General features: G+C 40.0%; 1 protein-coding gene across 1 annotated transcript in view; it reads left to right on the top strand.

The window, feature by feature from the left end:
• Positions 1 to 333: 333 nt before the first annotated feature.
• GNA13 (G protein subunit alpha 13) overlaps positions 334 to 20280 on the top strand; it is a 39076-nt gene continuing 19129 nt past the window's right edge. The window contains exons 1-2 of the mRNA XM_023652166.2: positions 334 to 856; positions 3292 to 3518. Coding sequence (XP_023507934.1) covers positions 574 to 856; positions 3292 to 3518 — 510 coding nt within the window. The 5' untranslated portion in view covers positions 334 to 573. The remainder of the gene's footprint in view (positions 857 to 3291; positions 3519 to 20280) is intronic.

Genomic DNA, 20280 nt, shown 5'->3' with positions numbered 1-20280 from the left:
CAGACGGCGGCGGCACGTAACCCGGGTGTAAGAACGGCGGGAGGGGTTGGGAAGCGCAAACGGTAGCGTCCGGGATCTGACCTCCGGCCTCCGGGACTCTGGGAAGTGGCCCTTTTGCCCGTAAGTGGGCGCAGCTAATAAATGGGAAACAAAGTCGGGCTCCCCAGCCTAAGCGCGCGCCCGGCCTGGACAGAAGCCACGTGACCACTGCCAGCGCCCCCTCCCCGCGCGCCCCCGACGGCGACCGCGGGCACGCGAGTTAGAGCGTGACTGGCCGGCCCGGCGCGGGAGGCGCGAGAGCAGCCGCGGCGTGCGTGCGCGCCCCCGCGAGGCAGCGAGCGCGCGCACGCCCCTGGGGCCACCGCCCCTCCCGGGCCCGCCCTCCTTCCCTCCCTCCCCGCTCGGCCGGCCCGCCCTGCGAGTCAGTCGCTCGTTCCCTCCCTCCCCCGGCACGCTCGGGCCGCCGCAGCGCTCCCCGCCCTCGAGCCGCGGAGCCGGAGCCGCCCGCCGCCCGAGGAGGAGGTGGAGGGAGCCGGAGGGGCCCGCCGAGGCGGCGGCGGCGGCGGCGGCAAGATGGCGGACTTCCTGCCGTCGCGGTCCGTGCTGTCCGTGTGCTTCCCCGGCTGCGTGCTGACGAGCGGCGAGGCCGAGCAGCAGCGCAAGTCCAAGGAGATCGACAAATGCCTGTCCCGGGAGAAGACCTACGTGAAGCGGCTGGTGAAGATCCTGCTGCTGGGCGCGGGCGAGAGCGGCAAGTCCACCTTCCTGAAGCAGATGCGGATCATCCACGGGCAGGACTTCGACCAGCGCGCGCGCGAGGAGTTCCGCCCCACCATCTACAGCAACGTGATCAAAGGTGCCGGGCCGGGCCGGGGGGCCGGGGGGCCGCGGGCGGGCGCCGGGGGCGCGGGCGCGGGGCCGGGCACCGCCCTCGTTCGCGCTGTCCCTGGCGGCGGACCGGGCCTGGCGAGCGGGCGGGAAGGGGGCGCGCCCCGGGCGCCGTCCTGCCTGCCCGGGTGCCCTCGCCCCCTCGGGGAGAGAGGGGATGCTCGGGGACGCTCCGCTTTCCCCCTCTCCCGTCCGAGCGGGGGTCACGGCTGGCCACCACCCCCCACCCCGCCGCTGGCCTCGCCCCCTCGGAGAGGGAAGTGAGGCGAGCCGGGCGCCCGGGCTGCGGGGCGACCTCTCCTGTCTTATTCCTTCCAGACGAGGCGGGAAGACTCGAGCCTACCGCAGACCTTGCACCCCCACCCCCTTCCCTGGCGCCGCCTGCCCCACCTCGTCGCCCGGGGTGGGTGACCCGAGTCACATGGGGTCGGGTCTGCTCCCAGCTCCCTGCTTCCTTGGCCGCCTCTTGAGCAAGGGAGTTCTGGAACCATCGCAATGAGCAAACTTTCGCCCGAGACACTTGTCAAGGGCGAAGAGTGACAGCCTCTGGACGTTTTGGGGCGAGGATATGAAACTCAAGGGTGTCATGTTTACTGTGCTGGCATCAGGAACGAGTAGACCCATACAGTTAGGCTGAAAAAATTAGCATCAGTGGTTTCTCGCCTGAGTGTCACGGTCGGGCAGGATGTTTGCCTGTAATCACTATGCAACACGTTCCACTCTCCTTTTGCTTAATAACTGGGGGCGGGCTGGCAGGCGGGCGGGAGAGGGGTACCACCACTTGCTTCTACTTTTTCAATGAATTTGTCCATTGATACGAAGAATCTTTGGCCTAAAAGCCATGCGGAGCCTGTGCAGGTTGAATCAGTGAATCAGTGCGGTCTTGGATCATACGTTCTGCTTCTATTTGACAGTATTTTTAAAATTAGACTTTTTTGAGTGAAAAATTCACAAGAATTTTACGTCTGGGCTTTCAAAGAACTAGAGAAGATGGTTTTTGTTTTGTCATTTGAATGATAAGTAGCGCTCATTTTTCTTAGTATCAAGTATTTTCTACGTAAAAGGCATTTCAGCAAAATTGAGATACAGAGGCTGGTACTTCAAGTGCTTCAGAATCTTTTTATTTTATCTGGGTAGCAATTATCTAGGAGTTTGCTACCGATTGCAGATCTTTTCAAGCAGTGTTTTTTTTTTAAGTGTGAGTTTTTGTTCTGGAAGTACTTAAGCAACTCCCTCATGTCACTTTTTTTCTCCCAGAACTGAGTAGAGGAAAACCCCCTCGGGTGGGGGTAATGAGGGGAGAAGAACACTAAGCCAGGAGCTCGCAGACCACAGCAAGCTCTGAGCTCTGGTACCAGGGCAGTGAAGCTGTACGAAACAGTTGTATTTATCCTATCTTACTGTTTAGCACAAAACTCATTAAGGTCCCTTTCAAGGCCAAAGGCTCCACCTTGACAGTCGTTAATTGAGGGTACCTTTGTGTCCTGATGCAGCTGATCTTAAGGAATTATGTCAAAGAATAGAGTCAACATGTTAACTGATTATGAGCCAGATACACACCTGGTTCTTAATGTGCACTGGGTCCTAGGTGTGACCTGCTTTGGGCCTTGATGATGAGATGAAGTCAGTCACTAGACATCTACTTGTTTTGAGTTGGCATGATGAGAAAATTGACTGCAAAACAATTTTTCAGTTATCCAAACAAATGACTTAATAGTCATATGACTATTAAGATGGACCAAGATAACAGTTTAGTGATAGAAATACTGAGTTTGAACTAATCTCTGTGAGTTGAAATCTCTGTCCTTTTTGCAGTTGGTCTTCCTTTTAGGGAAATCTAAGGCCATCCTGTGACTTATACTGATTTGAAGCTTGGTATGGGAGAAGGGTTTGAGTTTTGAATGTGTTCCTAGAAGACTGAGTGTTGGGTTAAGCAGGGTGCTCAGGGAACAAACAGAATACAGAGCGATAATGTTTGGTTCTTGGCGTTTCATAAATAAATGTCTTTCTGAGAGGCTCGTAAAATCTTTCTTGCAGCCGTTTTCTCCAGAGCCTGGACGTCGGGCTCGGCAGTATAGTTTCTTTTTCCTTCACTAGTTTTGGTTCTCTTGTGACTGCCTTCTACCCCAGAAGTTATTTTATAAACTGGAACATGCTAAAATCTTTCGGAAAGAGCAATTGTTTTAATAGTGTTTGCTTTTCAAGGCTCTAATTTTATGACTTTGAACAACGGTTGGCGTTTTTAAGCTCTGAGAAGTTATGGTGTTTGTTTTGATGTTGGTCTCCGTTTTTGGAGGCGGTGCGCCTGGAGTAGTTAAGAAGTTTAAGAAGATATTACTGGAGTAGAATCTATGAGAATATCTAGTGACTCCCGTCACACTTTCTTTCTCTTTTTAAACAAAGGTATGAGGGTGCTGGTAGATGCCCGAGAGAAGCTTCACATTCCTTGGGGAGATGACTCAAACCAACTCAATGGAGACAAGATGATGGCATTCGATACCCGGTCCCCTATGGCGGCCCAGGGAATGGTGGAAACTCAAGTTTTTTTACAATATCTTCCTGCTATACGAGCATTATGGGCAGACAGTGGCATACAGAATGCCTATGACCGGCGTCGAGAATTTCAACTGGTAAGAGATTTGTTCTTTTAAAATTGTGATTTTATTTTAATGACATTTATTAACATCTGATTCTGACACACCTTTTTTACTGACTTTCACAATATAATGTATCTGTCTAGAATTTGAGCCTCAGAAATTTGGATTGCTATATAGATGAGCTTTTTAAACCAAGCAAGATAAAAAATAAGGTAAACCCCATAGATTTGGTGAAGCCAAATTGGTGAATATTTAATTGGTCATTTTTCCTTTTTGAAAGTAAGATCATAATGATTTTCGTAAGCATTTCTAATTTTGTTCTTTTGAAAATAATTTCCTCCCAATTACAGCAATAATATTCATCCTTCTAGAAAAATTGACCTTTTACTCTTGGACTAGGAGTTCAGTAACTGAACCTAGTTGTTCAGATGTGCTATTTAGTCTTTAGAGGTACTCATTTTATGATACAGATTAATTTAATGCATAGAGAGATTAAAATCATTAATGTTTAACAGTCATGTTTTTTATATATTTCCATTCTGTGTGTTCTTTAAGGCTTCTAACCACACTTGACAAAATGTTCCTTTTTGAAGAACAAGATAATCTTAGTTACCATTTGTACCTCTGTTTCACATGAGAAGCACCTAGAATTTATTTTACATTTATCTTTTCTACTTTGTCTTAACCCATAAAGCTTTGTAGCTGTTACACAGCATTGAAGAAAGGGTGGAAAAGATCTGATCTAGGTTAAAGATACAAAAATAATAATTGAAATAGCTTTTTTTATCAAGTGTTGTGTAATTTAATTGTGAATGCTTTGATTGTATTCTGGGTTTTATTTGCCAAAGACCAGAAAGATCCCAGAAATGATAGCAGTCTGGACTGTATGCGCTTTGGAGGTAGTTCAGATCCGAAGTGTTTTACTGTAATGTGATCAAAATAAAGTGACAGTTAAAAGTAAAACTGCTTAGAAAGTTGTTTGATGATGTCACCGGCGTTAAAGTGATCCACATTTATGGGTGTGGCTACAAAATGATGTGTAGCCAGCAGTCTTTGCTATTATAGTTTGTACTCAGAAGCAGGCTTGGCTTAAAAGTTCTAGAAAGGTGTTCATGACATCTTTTTATAAAACTGATTCAGAATCTTTACTTTAAATTATGGCCCTCATGTGTGCCATACAACCTGGCATTTGATTGTCTACTATCTTGTTCTCTTCTTCAGTGTGTATATCTTGTCGCGTAATTTGTCCATTAATGAAAGGCAGAGACTTTCATTATTCAGAGACTCGCGTTATTGCTAAAATTGAGTAGCTGGCAGCATTATATGTTGAAAATTGTGCATTTAACTTGATAAGTGACCTCCATCCAATTCTGAGACTTGTGGTTAGTTTTTGTCCTTTGGTCAGTGTTTTTATTTTCTTTTTAGTAGTCTTGCTTGCCTAAGTTCCTCCATACAACCCTTCTCCGTCTCCCTTCACCCTCCCTCAGGTTTTTAAGTGCCGTTTATTCTCCTTTTTTCTTAATTCATTTTCTCAACAAATCACACTTTCCGCTGTAAGTTTTCTCAGGATATTATTCATCCTTTCAGGTCAGGGAAGAAACATCCACCTGTAATAGCATATAGTACATATTGATTGAATGAATAAACAAATGATTGCACAGTCACGCATCACTTATTATGTGGCTGTGGTCTGCGAAATGTGTTGTCAGGTGATTTCGTCGTCGTGTGAACGTCATAGAATGTACTTACACAACCCTAGATGGTATAACCTACTGCACGCTAGGCTGTATGGTACTAATCTCATGGGACCATTGTCGTATGTGCAGTCCGTCGTTGACCAAAATGTCGTTATGAGGCACATGACCGTACTCTAAAGTTCTCTGGAGGGAAGTTCCACTAAGTCCATTTAATTGAAGTTGGGCTTCACTGACTCTTCTTAAATTTGGATGTTCGCATCTTACAGCCTTGAATCCAGACTGTCATGTCGTCATTGTTAAGAAAGCGTTCCTAGGTATTTGGCAGTAAGAACAAATAGGTATAACCACTCAAGTTGAGGACCTGCATGCTCTTGACTTGAGCCAGCTGCTGCTTTAAGAGCAGAGAAGGCCTGAAGGGTGAAGAGAGACAAGTTCCAGAAATACTTTTTTTCTGATAAAATGTAGAGACACAAGAAAAGAGGAACAGGGAGAGATCTAATTTTAAACTCCTGGAGGACAGGGCTTTTTTCCCTGTGTGTGTGCTGGGTGCTGTTAATGGTACCTGGCACGTATAGTACGTGCTCAGTTATTACATTGACCAAATGACTTTCATACTTTTGAATCCTCTGTGGTGCTTGGCATAGTGTTGGACCCTGAGAAGGCACTTGGCTTATTTAAAATTTTCCTCAAAGTCCTCTTCAGTTCCTTCTCTTGTTTACATGCAGCATATCGCCGAGTCCTGTCTTTCTACCCCTGACATGTCTCTCGCATCCCCTCCCTCCTCTCCTCCTTTACATTATTGTCCTAGCGCCTTTTGCTTGGACTCTCAGGTAGTCTTGTTCAAACACAGCATGGCTTTGCTCAGAAAGCTTTGCTCATTCTCCATTACCTCCAGAACAGAGTTCAGCCTCTTGAACTGAGTCAGGAGTCTAGCTAGCTTACCCACGATTCCAGCAACATATTTCATTAGACTATTGCACATAGCCTGTAACTTCTCAGTTCCCACGTACTCTGGTTTTCTACTTGCGTAGTTCTCTTCACAAAGTCCTTCTGTCAGGGTTTTTCATTACCGTTATCTGTTCGTTAGATCTTACCTTTCACTTACAACAATGGTAATCAAGTTTTAATGTAACTAAATGTGGTCCATGGACCACGTGAATCTGATTCACTGTAATGCTTGTTTAATACAAAACAAAACAAAGATTCCTGGATTCCATCACAAGAGGATCTGATGCAGGAGTCTGGGATGGGACCATGTGATCTGTATCTGTAGCAGACAGCCGGGGGCGATTTGGGTGAATTTGCTCCTTGGTCACACTAAGGAACAGTGTCTCAGGTCAGAGCTTTCCTCAGTCCTGCCGTCTGGAAGGCGCCCTCGGCCCTGTACCCTGCCCGCTTTCTAACCTCCCCTAGTCGCCTATGTTCAGGTTATTTGCATTCGTGTTTGGCCCTCCCACTAAAGTAGAAGTTCCTTTGGTATGCCTTGTCTTTTTCTCTCTCACTAGCATAGGGCCTGACACTTATTTTATTTCCTCACTATTTAGACATTCTGAATTATAAGATTTTTCTACAAAAAAGAAACATCCTACATTAGGTTCCTTTTGGGAAGTATGAATTGTTTCTGTATGTGTGTTAATTTTCCAGGAGATTGGAAGTCTTTGTAGCACAGAATCGTAATTTTTCTTTTTTGTTTTAACAATGTATATTTTTGAATCTTGGATAAAAAACTTAATCAGGGGATATGGGAAGAGTTAGATAAAATTAGCCTTCTTAATTTCAACTGATGGTTGATTGTTAAACATATTAATGCAAAACAAAATAGGGACAGTTTTAAGCCTCTCTATGGCTTTTTTGCTTAAGGTGAATGATTGCCCTCTAATCAGTCTTTGGGACAAGGGATAGGGTAGTGATATTGCAGCTTAGGTTTTTAGCAGACCGTTCGTTTGTTAATAATAATTCCGGTGCAAACATGAATGTTTTCTTTCCCGATTTCCCAAAGGCAAACATTTCCTTTTCTGGTTAGTTTCATTATGGGTAAACTAAATAGCTAGTGTGGAAAAAGAAACATCTAAGATTCACATTGATGTGATAGCTTAAGGTACCTTCCTAGTTCTTATAAACTAGCACGCTGAGGATAATCTGTCCTAAGAAGTGGCCTCTTCTAGTGCTGGATTAAATATTTGTGCTGCTCTGCTTTGGCTGTGCCTTCACTGTAACCTGCCACTGCACTGGGGAGAGACTCTCTTTAGAAATAACTTCTTACATGACTGTAGCAGGAAATTTGGTAATTTAGATGGCTAAAGACATGGGAGTCAAGGATTGGATGGGAAATGATAGAACTGGAGATATGTAGCAAAACTAACAAAATGGCTAGGAGTCACAACCAGTTAATTTTTTTTAATGTTTAATATGCCGTACCTTATGGAGAAATATAAGCAAAATTTATAGAACTGATTATGTAGGACAGGAAAGTGTCTGACACTGGGACACTCCAGAGCTTCCTAGTTTCTATAAACACTTAAGCATTGTCAGCATTAATACAACTTCCTGTAATGACCAGTCTTTCTTTGCAATTCCTGAAACCAAAACGGTTTTCTGTATTATCGTGGTACCTTCAGTTAGACTTAGTTTTTCTTACTCAAGTAGTACAGTTTGTGCTTGATAATGGTTACAGTTCTCCAAGCTGATGAGGTGGTTTATTCATGAAGACAGAGCTGCCCTCAGTCTGTGTAACAAAGTAACTGTTTAGTCTCATGCAGTAGCTTATAAAAAGGAGCTGAGTGCTAAGTAAAATAGGAACTTCTGTTTCGGCTAAAATACTTACTTGTTTTTATTAGTACAGTGGCATGGATTTGAAATTATAGAGTCATTGGTTTATTCTTTAACATTCATTTGGATTTGCTTTAAGGAGTGAATCAGTTACTACTTACCATGTTTCTGGTTGAAGAAGGATTTGGTCCATTTTCTCTGAATAAAATTAAAAAATGACTTTTACTTCAAGCTGTTAAAAACCTATTGTCTACTGATTCTAGTGTTTGGGAAAAATATTTCAGCCTATATAATGTAAGGAATATATATAACATTAGAGATTGTAGAGATTTTAAAATTTAGGTCTCTATAGTTGGAATTTTCTTTTGGTGAATTTGGTCAAGTGTCGAAGTGGTTACATTTTATCCAAACCTTGGAGACCCAGAGCTATAGTATTGATTACATTAGAAACAAAGAGGGTGTTTTGGCACGTGCTTATAGTTTTAAGGCAACCTTGTGAGATTGTGTGTATTTACGTATATACATGCATACACGAGTGTATCTCTTGATGTGTTATGTTGATGTGTTCATGTTTATATCGTTGGGGCACGCAGAAGCTTGACTAGCCTTGGGATGTCTGGGCTCTAGATGCTGAAGAGGGATGTAAAATACTGTGCTTGCTGCTTTCTATGTTACCTTTTATTGCTAAAAAAGCTAGTGGTACAGTAATTTATGATGCTCTGAAAATGTTTATTAAACAACTAAGGCATAAAGCAAGGAAATAGTTTTGTTATGAAAACTAGACTATAGTTTCAGACTTCTTTACTAGAGTGTGGACCTAACCTGGGAGAAAGTTTTGTGAGCTCACTTTTAAGAAAAGTATAAGGGCCAAAGGACTCCCTGGATTGAGTGTTCTCTGTTCGTCTTTGACAAATAGGTGCCAGCCCAACCAAGTTGGGGTATCTCGTTATATTAGCCCAAGACAGGTGCTAGTTTTTTTCTCCAGAAAATTAATTCAAATGCTGATAATTATACCACTTTTTAATGCCTTCGATTTTATAAAAATTGCTTTGTACTTTTCAAAGCTCTGTCACATACGTTATCATATAATCCTTAAAAAAAACATCTGAGAGAGAAGCAGAATACGGGCTATTGTCCCCATTTCACTGATTAAAAAACTCAGATGCAGAGAGCTTCCTTGATGCCTCAGATCACAGAGAGAGTAAATGATGGTAGCATAGATGCTGGAACCTCCATCTGCTGACTCCTGGGCCAAAGCGCTAGCCGCTAAAGCATTTTGAAAGCACTCAAGCATTCTATCTCTGGAGCGTTCTTTCCTTTCATTCCTAGCCTCTTCTGACCAACACCCACACACTAAAATAATGAATACTCTCCTAGGAACTTCTAGCACATTACTTTAAATATATGTAGTGTTTTATTAAGAATACATGGCATTGAACTGATATTCACATAGTTCTTTATATATTACGAACTTTCGTAATATCCTTGTGCCATTCCTTTTTTACTTTATTAAGTTATAATATAAACAATCTTACGTGACCTTTAATGGTAAATTTACTAACTAACAGTGGTACAGTTCACCCTAACCACCATTCATCATGGTAAAGGCTATTTGAAGCTCCACTTCCTTGCAAGTTAACTCTTAGTGATCCTCCGCTGCTGTTCGATCAGTGAACATGGTTTATCATGTACCCTGAAAAATAGAAGCTTAATGGCAGCCAGTTATCTGAAAGGCAGCCATATATTTTTCTAGGAAAGTATCATTTGGAAATTGGCACATAACTGGCATACAGTTGCCCAGATTTGCTCTTGGTTTGGAGAATAGATATCAGAACGTTTTTATTCTGTTATTTTTATAAACTCCTTTGCAGTGTTTCTTGTATAGTTGTCAGTTTTCATTTTGCTTATGAGCCTTCCAGATTGTAGTTTCTCGGAAATTTTTGTTCTAGTTAGAAACTATTTTTTTAGAGTGCTTATTTCTGGAAATTAACAGTGATTTTGATTTCCTCTTTTGAAAGTACTTCATTTTTTTCTGGCTACATGATAAAATTCACTCTTGTCTCTATGGTGAACAAATTTTTTTTACAAGATGCCTTTTTTCAGGAGACCTTGTTACATCTCCGTTAGCAGAGCCTTATTAGAAGGGGCTGATATGGATCAAGGAAATAGTTCTGTTTTGAGAACTGAACTTCAGTGGCCTTGGCTAAAGTTACCCATCCCTTACAGCGATAGTAGTTGTTTATCTTAATCTTTCAAATTTAATCTCTCTTCTTTTGGCAAAACAAATAAAAAAGATTTTTAAATCAGTGCAGTGGGTGAACTTTTTCATCCCCAACTGCTCTGCAATAGCTGCAGAATACTTTAGTAGACTACTCTTCATTGATTTATTTTGGTTTTGAGAACTTGGTTTTGCGACGTGCAACTTTACTTTGTATCTTCCAAGCAAATGAGAAAATAACCATGTCAAATTTATTGATTTATTTTACATATTGTAAAATGTTTTAAGAAGTGGTTTCAATGTGGTGACCTTAAAATTTCATGTGGTTTTCTGCTGTGCTGCAGGATAAAGTGGACCTCGATAGCCAGCCAGAACTCGCGTCCTGGGTCTGCCGCTCACTGTGTGAACTTGAGTGAGGCCCTCAGCCTCTCTGCATTTCTCTTTCTGCAACTGTAAAATGTGGATGGTCCAAGGACCTACTACTATTAGTTGTTGTAGAGATTACATGAGATAATCCATGTAAAGCCTTTGGCACAGTGCCTGACACGTATTAACCGTATTATTAACATTAGCCATTAATATTCCTAATATGCCATATGCATAAACTGTAAGTAGCTTTCTAAAATATAAAGCACTGTTAGCTTTGATTTGATTAACTCTCTGAACTTGATTACCAATATAAAAATTCTGGATCCTAAATAATGCAGAATATGACTTACATTCTCGTTAGACCATTTGTTGTCTCTAATAAAGGTAGCATATCAAAGAGAGATGGGACGTTTTCATTGCTACATTGATTCTTGTTGCCTTCTAATATCACTTTGCTTGATTTTCAGATTGAAAATTTATGATACAGTTTTTCATTTCTTCATAGTACTTCTTTAACATTTTATGAAGATAAGGATAATATTTTCTGAACTTTTAACATCAGGAACAAGAGATCCAGATACTCCAGCCCAGTATCCATTTGAAAGTCAGCTGTCTGCTTATTTCATATTGACTGTTTTTTTCTTACATAAATTATCATACTGATCAGATTAGCTAATTTTACCTTTCCTTTCCACTATATTGATAGTATATTTTCCATCTCCTTGAACAATATGCTATAAACTTTTAAAGAAATATTGCATAATCTGTCTTCCTGACAGCCATAGCGTTGTCATTTCTGAAAACCCTTTGCTTATACATTCATTTTAAACAAGCAAAAAACATGTTATAAATGATGGGACTGTATCTTTATGGCTGATCTGTGTATACATTTTTAAATGATTTAAAAAGCATTTACAATTCTAAGGAATCAAATGTAATAATGAAAATAAAAATGCTTTGAAAATAATAAAGATAATTATTAAATTGTTAAAATTACTGAAAAGAAAATAAGAGCAATAATAATAAAATAAACATTACACAGATGTATGGTGAACCTAACCACTGTTGATCTTCTCCATTTTCACTGTGAGATGTATAGCCAGAATTATTTAATTGTTTGGCGAGTGTGTTCCTGAAACCCTTCAGATGTGTAGGCCGAGTTTGTCAGATTGCCCTCTTCCTGCTGGAGGCACTCTGAGGGAACCTTGGGCAGGGGTGCGGGCGCTCTGCCTCTGCCACTCCCGCTGAGCACGCTGCTTTCTTTTTCTTTTTCTCTCCCTCCTCCTCTGTTTCTGTGGCGACCCTCCACCTGCACACATTTGTGTACTCTTTCCCTTTCTGCCATTTCCTGTGCCTGTGGCTTGGCAGAGGTGTTGCGAGTACTTGGGTTACAGGCGATATTTAGGCTTCTTTTCCAAGGTAAAAAAAATTCCTTATACTCATAAAACATAGAATGATTTTTTTTAAGATTTCATGTTACTTTTTGTGAGATTTTAGAACTTCTGACTATTTTGTATAAAAACCAACTAAAAACATTAGTCTAACAGAATCTCTACTTTTTCTTGTAGAGGAAAATAAACATTTCAAATTTGCTTCCCTAAAGAAAAAAAAGCCATTTTATTGATTTTGGCATTTAACAACAATGTTAGCCAACAAACAGAACTCTTCTGTTACCCCCCCACCCAAAAAACCCAAGTATCTTTGAGCCAGAGCAGCTCCATTTAACCTGTTACCAGGACAGTTCTCTGTTCTTTACCTCTTGTAGAATAGTTAAAGAAAAAGAGCTGGAATAAGGAATAATGAGGGAAAGACTTTCACTTTCCTTTTCAATATCCTGGTTACTGTTTTCCTATTCCCAGGGTAATCTTTTTAAAGATTATTTTTCTGTTAAATAGTGCGAACTACCTCATTAAAAGTTGTATAGAGAATGTGGCCATCTTATATCATCATGTGATTTCGTTTTAGGCTTCATGATGTGAAGTGTGGTTGTATCCATTTATTGATATTAAGCAAAAGGAAAACTCATGGAAGCTACTAGCCCTGAGCAGCTGTACTAGATTTTCTGAGTTGCTAGAGGGTCGCTTACAAGTTATTGCCTGGCTGACTGTGCTGCGTGAGGCCTAACAGATGAGAAGATGTATGTGCATTTTAGAGAAATAAATTGCTATTTAAATATAAAATGGTTTCTAAATTCATTTCTCTTGATTATTTTTTTTTGAGGAAGATTAGCCCTGAGCTAACATCTGCTGCCAATCCTCTTTTTGCTGAGGAAGACTGGCCCTGAGCTAACATCCATGCCTATCTTCCTCTAGTTTATATGTGGGACACCTGCCACAGCATGGCTTGCCAAGCAGTGCCATGTTCGCATCCAGGGTCTGAACCTGCGAACCCCGGGCCACCAAAGTGGAACGTGCGAAATTAACTGCTGTGCCACAGGCCGGCCCCCTCTTGATTTTTTAAAACCTGAGTAGTTGAATTCTATATATTCACAAAGCTGCAAATACTATTTATCCTTAAAAGAAAGAGTAATATGATTTAGCCTATTGAGTTAAAATATTGCAGTACAAATGACTTGCTGTTGTTAACTGTTACTAACTTGCCACATGTGCAGTAAAACTGTCTTTCTTTGTTCGCTACAGCTTCAAAAATGATAGAATCTGTAAATTGTTACCCATATAGATTATGTATATTTCAACTCTAGGGCAGGGAGAATTTTCTTCTTGACTTGCTTAATTTTCTTCTTGACTTTTTAAATTATGTTATGATCAAATGTTGCAACCACTTTTAAGGTTAGTGGTACAATTTAGTAAGAAACCAAGGTTCCCACCTGTAGTATAGTATTTTACACAGTTGGCCTTAATGTAAGATGTCTTTCTTTTGAAAAAGAACGCTATTTTTTTTTAAAAAAATTATTCCGTAGAAGTGCGTTCTTTTGATAGGAATAGATGTGTCCATCTGATTTTTTTATATATAATTATATTTTATACTGTAAGTGTTAAGGTTTAGAGCATTACTTTAAGAGTATCCATTTTCATTATGATAATTTGAATCTTTTTCTCCTCAATTGTGACAAGTGAAGAGCAAATGTAAGAGGCGATGAAGTGGAAAGAAGGCCTGGGGTAGCAGGTTTCAGGACATCTGTTATTCTTTAACAAGTCTGATTAGCAGTTAACGCAGTAAAGTGTTGTTGAACACATATTAATGAGCCAGGCACTTTTTTGCAGGCTATTTGCTAGTGAACCAGATGCAACTTATCTGTTCCCATTGTTCTTAGATGCTAGTTGGAGTAACTTACATTAAATAGGCAAACAAATAATCACACATGTGATAAATGCTCTGTAGGAAAAGAAAAGGAAGCGACAAGAGAATAAGAGGATGGTCTGAGTAGGTGACATTTAAGTTAAGACCTCATGAATGAGAAAGGGTTGGCCAGGCAAGCAGAAGGAAGAGCTCGACAGGCAGAAGGAGCACCATGTGTGCAGGACTTAAGGTGGGAAAAAGCTTACTGGAATGTGGAGATTGGAGGGAAGTTAGGAGAGCAGTCAGTCAGTAAATATTTATTCAGAGCCTTTGTTCCATTCTGGATGCTAAGTAGTTCCAGACTTGGGAGAGTGTTGTAGAATGAGCGGCTCATTTTCGGGTGGTAGCCATAGAGATGAAGAGAAGACAGTGGATTCAAGGTACGTTTTTTAGGGAAGATCATTGGGATTCTGGTAGATTGGATGTGAGATGAGGGAGTGAGGCATATGTTAAGAGTGATTCTGGTTTCTAGCTTTAGCAACCAGATGGATGGTAGTGCTTTTTGCTGAAATGAAAAGATTGTGTGAGAAAGAGATTTGAGGGGAAACTTAAGACTTTGGGTGTGTTAGGTTGAGGTCTCTGAGAGACGTAGAGCTAGAATCAAGTAGACAGTTGGATACAGGAATCTGGACTCCAGAGCCGAGCTTTGGGCTAGAGGTAGAAATTCAGGAGTTGTTTGTATTCAGGTATATTTAAAGTCTTTAGAATGCATACAATTACTCGAGGAAAGAGAGTGAAAAGAGATTAGGGCTCAGGATAGAGTCTTGAGGAACCTTCAAAGCTTTTGAGAATGTTCCGAGGAGGAGATGCTGGCAGAAGTGGCCAGAAAGGTAGGAGAAATTCAGGAACAGGCAATGCCATGGAAGCCAGAAAAGTATTTCCAAGAAGAAAAAAGTGGGCAACAGTGCCACCTGCCACTGAGGGGTCATGTTAGGTGAAGACTGACGTGTCCATTGGCTTTGGCGACAAGAAGGTTATTGCTGACTGTGGCCGGTGACGTGGTGAGGGCGAAGCCGGGCTGGAAGGGCTTTCGGCGAGGGGAGAGGGGTGAGGACGTGGTGAAGAGCCGCTTGGACCAAGCTGACTGCTCCTATTTCCCTGTTGCGGTATTCCAGCCACCCGGCTCAGTAGGGTGGGTCTTTTCAAGCCTTTTTAAAGTCTAAGAGGACGTTGAGTTTATGTTACCCAATTTCTTTGAATCTCACTCTCAGAAGAAGAGTTAATATCAGTTAGTGATACTTTAATCTGTTAGGCCAGGCAAACAGAACGTTTTTCGCTTTGTGCTTGATTGTTTTAATTATGACCATTTCTTATTCAGTGAGTGCAATAACTTGATGAGTTACACACGTGGCGCTCATTCATTCCTTTATTCCTTCAGTCACCGTGTATTAAATACCTGCCACACTGTGTTCTAGACTGAGTCGCCCTGGGGACTCAAGCACTGCCTGTCTGGCTGCCTTGATGGAGGCTCTCAGTCTAGTGGGGAGCCCGTCAGTTAGCCCACAGTGGTTGCAAATGATATGATAAATGCTATAGTATACTGCGTTTGTTGCTTTTCTGCCAAGAGTATCAGGATCACTAAGTGTTTACTAACTTAGGAAAGACCCAAGAGAGCATATAGTCCAGTTCCCTGCATTTTGTACATAAAACAGGTTCATAGAGGTGAAGGTCATGGCTAGTTCTGGTGATAGAGCCATGACTCTAACTCAGGACTATAGGACTGCATAGCCCATGTCTGATACTCGCTACCAGGCCTTCCTGCATCCCTTAACACAGTTAACCGGATAGTGACTTGGAAAACTGATATGCCAGTTTAAATTTTGAGCTGTCACCCACATGCATCAGTATTTAGAAACATTCACAGGTTGCGTTTCTTTTCTGTCTGACATGATTGATTGGCAGAAGGGGAGGGGAAGGTAGTTAATGCTCATGTAGGCTATGTGGAGCTTCCCTAGCTGGCAAGAGAGTTAGGGATGATGGATTGAACACTAAACTATGAATGAAGTCATCTGAGTCTTCCCCTCCCCTGCTGTGTGATCTTAGGCACAGAATCATTTCATTAATTAATGTTGATTGTTGCGTAGTGTTTGAGTTGTGGGATTTCACAATGCATTGTAGCGCATCACCATAGAGCAAAACTTTCATCAGGTGTGCATTCACAAGGACTTCTGGGTGTTACGGAGTGCTCTTCTGGGCCTTCTATTAGATAGCAGGGGAATTGAAACTATATTTGGGAACTGTCATATGTTGAAAAACTGTATTCTTCTTTTTCTTTGTAACATTTGAGGTCATTTCTTTTTGAGGGTCAAAAAAATTTTACTACTGAAAAGTTCTAGTTCTGGCAAAGCTAAATGTTTCTTAATATGCTGTTGGGATTGTGTATGATTGACCCTTTTCAAAAAAATGTTTTAACTTTGAGGAGTTTTTCAGGGCTCAAAACTCTAAGCAACTTTTACGGGAGCTGGCCCGGTGGCGCAGCGGTTAAGTTCACACGTTCTACTTCTCGGTGGCCCAGGGTTTGCTGGTTCGGATCCCAGGTGTGGACATGGCACCGCTTGGTACGCCATGCTGTGGTAGGGGTCCCACATATAAAGTAGAGGAAGATGGGCACGGATGTGAGCTCAGGGCCAGTCTTCCTCAGCAAAAAGAGGAGGACTGGCAGCAGTTAGCTCAGGGCTAATCTTCCTCAAAAAAATAAAAATAAAAAAATAAAATAAAAAACTCTAGGCAGCTTTTTAGCGTTATCATTATGTGAAAACCGAAAAGTAGGAAAGCTGTGTTGTTTGTGAGGGAATTACTTATAGGCTCCAGAGTCCAAATTAGCGTTTTGTAAAGTTTAAATTTTAAAACATACTTGTCCTTTGCAGCAAATCATCCAGTCAGCCACTGTACGCCGAGACATCTTTGTTGACATTTTGGTGTATTTCCTTCTGGTATTTGAATACAGTATTGCATGTTGAGATAAACTTTTCTGTGCTTTCTGTACAATTTTGTATCCTGTTCATTTAATGTTGCAACATTAGCATTTCCTGGAGAAGGTGATTTTCTTAGAGGACTGGTAAGCCATTCTTCTAGAAATGGATGTGAATTTTTTACTTAAATAGAAAATTCTTTCCTGTGTATATATTTTTTATGAACAGAAGGTTCATAAAAAAAAGGTGGTGCTAAATGGTAACATTGAATAAATATGGGGTAAATATTACCATGTTGGTGCCATATCAAGCAGTATTTTATACTATGTCAGACTTAACCTATCTCTGCAATATTGAACTCCTTCCACACATTTCAGATTTGTATTTAACTTTTAAGGGAATATTTTAAAAAGAAATGCTGGCCTCCACTCTGAAACCTGTATTATTTTAAAGGAGGAGCTGTAATTCTTACATGGATTTTTGAGAATTATTGATACATTCTTAAGATAACAAAATGGAACAGCATTTAAGATACATATGTATTTATAAATGCTTAGTCGTATGACTAACCTTTTTTCTCTCTCCAGGATGAAGCATTTTAATGAAATAAAGTCCTCCTCTTTTGTGACTTTTGTAGAAGGAGAATTACTAAACTGCATTGTACGTTTCATGTTGTGTGTAAATTGGATTTGGTGGGACTACAGGAATACTCTTAAAAAATTAAGATCATTAGCCTGAAATTATTTTGGTGATGTATAATTGAAAAACTTGATATAAAAAGGAATTTATTAATTTGTGAGCAGTGGCAACAAAAGGGCAGTTTACAAAGTGAAGTGATAACTTAGTTCCTTCCGCACATCTCTTATTTCTAATGTTGTGCACTGGTTTGTTTGTATAGCTTATAAGGAAGAAAAGAATGAAATTGTTTAAATCAGATAAAGGTATTCTTTTGGGAATTCTATGTAGGCTATCATAAGCTAGATTAGTCTGGAAAGGTATCTGATTTGAAAAGATGTTTTCACAAATTGAGGTGGTTTATAATGTTGTGTGACTAATTTTGGCTCTTTTGGAAGTTTTAAGTGATGCACATAGAAAATGCTAGCAAGAAATTTGAAAAATGCATTCAGTTGGAGTCTACTTAATTTTGACCTATCTACAGAGCAAAGGAAAATAGTTTATGTTTCTTTGAGTATAAGTAAATACTGTCTTGCTCCTTATGAACCAAACAAAAAGGCATGAGTGCTGGTACGTTAAGTATGCTTTAATAATAAAAAGGACAGCATTACCCTTATTAAAATCATGTGATGTGCATCACATCAGTACTTTGTTTTTTCCAGAGAAAAATGAATAGAGAAATAATTTCAGGCTAATGATCTTAATTTTTTAGGAGTATTCCTTTAGTCCCACCAAATCCAGTTTACACACAACATGAAACATACAGTGCAGTTGAGTAATTCTCCTACTACAAAAGTCACAAAAAAGGAGGACTTTATTTCATTAAAACGCTTCATCCTGGAGAGAGAAAAAAGGTAAGGAACAATAAAATAGGTCCTTTGTGAAGACCAGGCAAAATGAGAATGCTACAAGTGCACTAAATGAAAGGGGAAGTGAGAACTGTTCATGGCAAGCTCTGAGAACCAGGAGGAGGGTTTGATGCCTACCCTGTGTGTAAAACCAGCCTCTTTATCATATTTTATTTTGAAATAAAAATGAAGGTGGAGGGGCGACATCAAACCCATTATAGAGGTGGTATGTTTTAAATATTTCAAATAGGATAGTTTCAAGATCTTTTCACTTGAGGCATTTTCAAAGCTATGAGTGAACTCTTAAAATATAATTAGGCCTGGTTTTATGTTCATTGTCTTTAAGGAATTAGGTATAATGTTAGAATCTTAAGACTTGAGATAAGTAGTGTGAGTAGAGTAATATAGTATATTTCATATGTTCATTCATGTGAATATGTGAAGAGACAATAGAGAAGGGACAAGTATGATGGGAAATTGAGTCTTTAAATAAGAAGAAATATTACCATCTGTCTTTGTTATTAGCCACATCCTTAGATTGAATTGAAGATTCATTAACCAACTTTAACCCAAACTTTTCCATTTTGTGCTTTATTTATATTTGGCATTAGATTCTAGCTGTAAACTTTATACAAGTAAATGCCAGATGTAAAGAAAGGCTTGTGTTACAGAAAGTCTATTCATAGAATATTGCCCTAAAGACTCCTTATTTAGGTGTGGCTTCACCAAGATATTTGCAGGGCTGAAATTACTACTGTATACAAATGTGAATTATTGATTTAAAAAACATACTTCTAAGTCACTTTTAAAAGCAAGTTAATAAGTTTCCTGTTGAATAGATTTCTCCAAACACATGCTTGATGAAGCCTGCCTAATGAGTATTCAGAAAACATTTTGACCTGGATTAGTTTGAGGATTGTAAGACTGATGAAAATTAAAGACATGTTACAGGTGTACAAAAACCTTATTATGATGATAGATGCAATACAATATGGCAGTACAATTCACAGTTGTAATCAATTTAAGGAGTAAACAGATTTCTAGTTTTCTGTCTTATCTTTTGATTCTTTTTCCTCTTTGAAATATTCCAGACTTGCAAATAGAAGGACTTAATATGAGTGGAAAATGTGTTAACCGCTTTAACCCATTGGACTTAGCCATTTTAGAACACAAGCATCTATTTTGTAGTTTACTGGTACTTTTTCAGGAAATGTTTGCTGTTTATAGCACTTGGCCAGTGGTTGTTTCTCTATATAAAGAGAAACTGGATATTAACTTCGAGTTACGCTGTCGTTTTCAGAATCACATGTATACTTAGATTTCAGAAGTACTTACTGCTTAATTATCTTGGTAATAAAGATTTTCTCCGAATTTTAATATTTCTTGTAGTATTATGTTTACTTTTAAACAAAAAACTATTTTAGGTAATGCTGGTCTCGTGACTATAAGAGCCCCAAAACATAAAAATGGGATACTTTTTAATTCACCTATTTTATTTTTTCTAATTTACTTTTTCACAGTGCACTTTCTGCCGTTTACAGATGTACTTAATTGGCCTGCAGTTAAATTCTGGACCTTTTATAAGAGTAAGATGGTAGTTCATTTTAGTAGCAAACTAAAATTCAATACATTACTTATAGTTTTTTTTTTAACTTTGTAAAATATGTTAACTGAAGCTCTGCTCTCTGAAACAGACTATACAAAACATAACTTGCCATTTGTTAGATTATTCAGTGGCTTTGCTTGTAAGATTAATTATGAGACCCTTAGGTAACACAGCAATGTCCTTAGGGACTACTGACATGTATTAACTCTTCTACTAAATGGTATAGGTCTATAACTCTGCGGGTAACATTTTTGTCATTTTGTGTTTTCACAGTCCCTCTTAACTACCAGATGACCATCTGTCACTGCTTTCCAATGTTAAGTGTTCCTACCTCTACAGGTCCTGTCTGTTTACAGTTAATTTTTTGTATGAAAAGTTTCAGTTGAATCCAAAAACAGAAG

Source organism: Equus caballus, chromosome 11 (genome assembly GCF_041296265.1).
Source record: "Equus caballus isolate H_3958 breed thoroughbred chromosome 11, TB-T2T, whole genome shotgun sequence".
Taxonomy (NCBI): domain Eukaryota; kingdom Metazoa; phylum Chordata; class Mammalia; order Perissodactyla; family Equidae; genus Equus; species Equus caballus.
The sequence above is the reverse complement of the archived record's forward strand: the minus strand, read 5'-3'. Positions and strand labels throughout refer to the sequence as shown.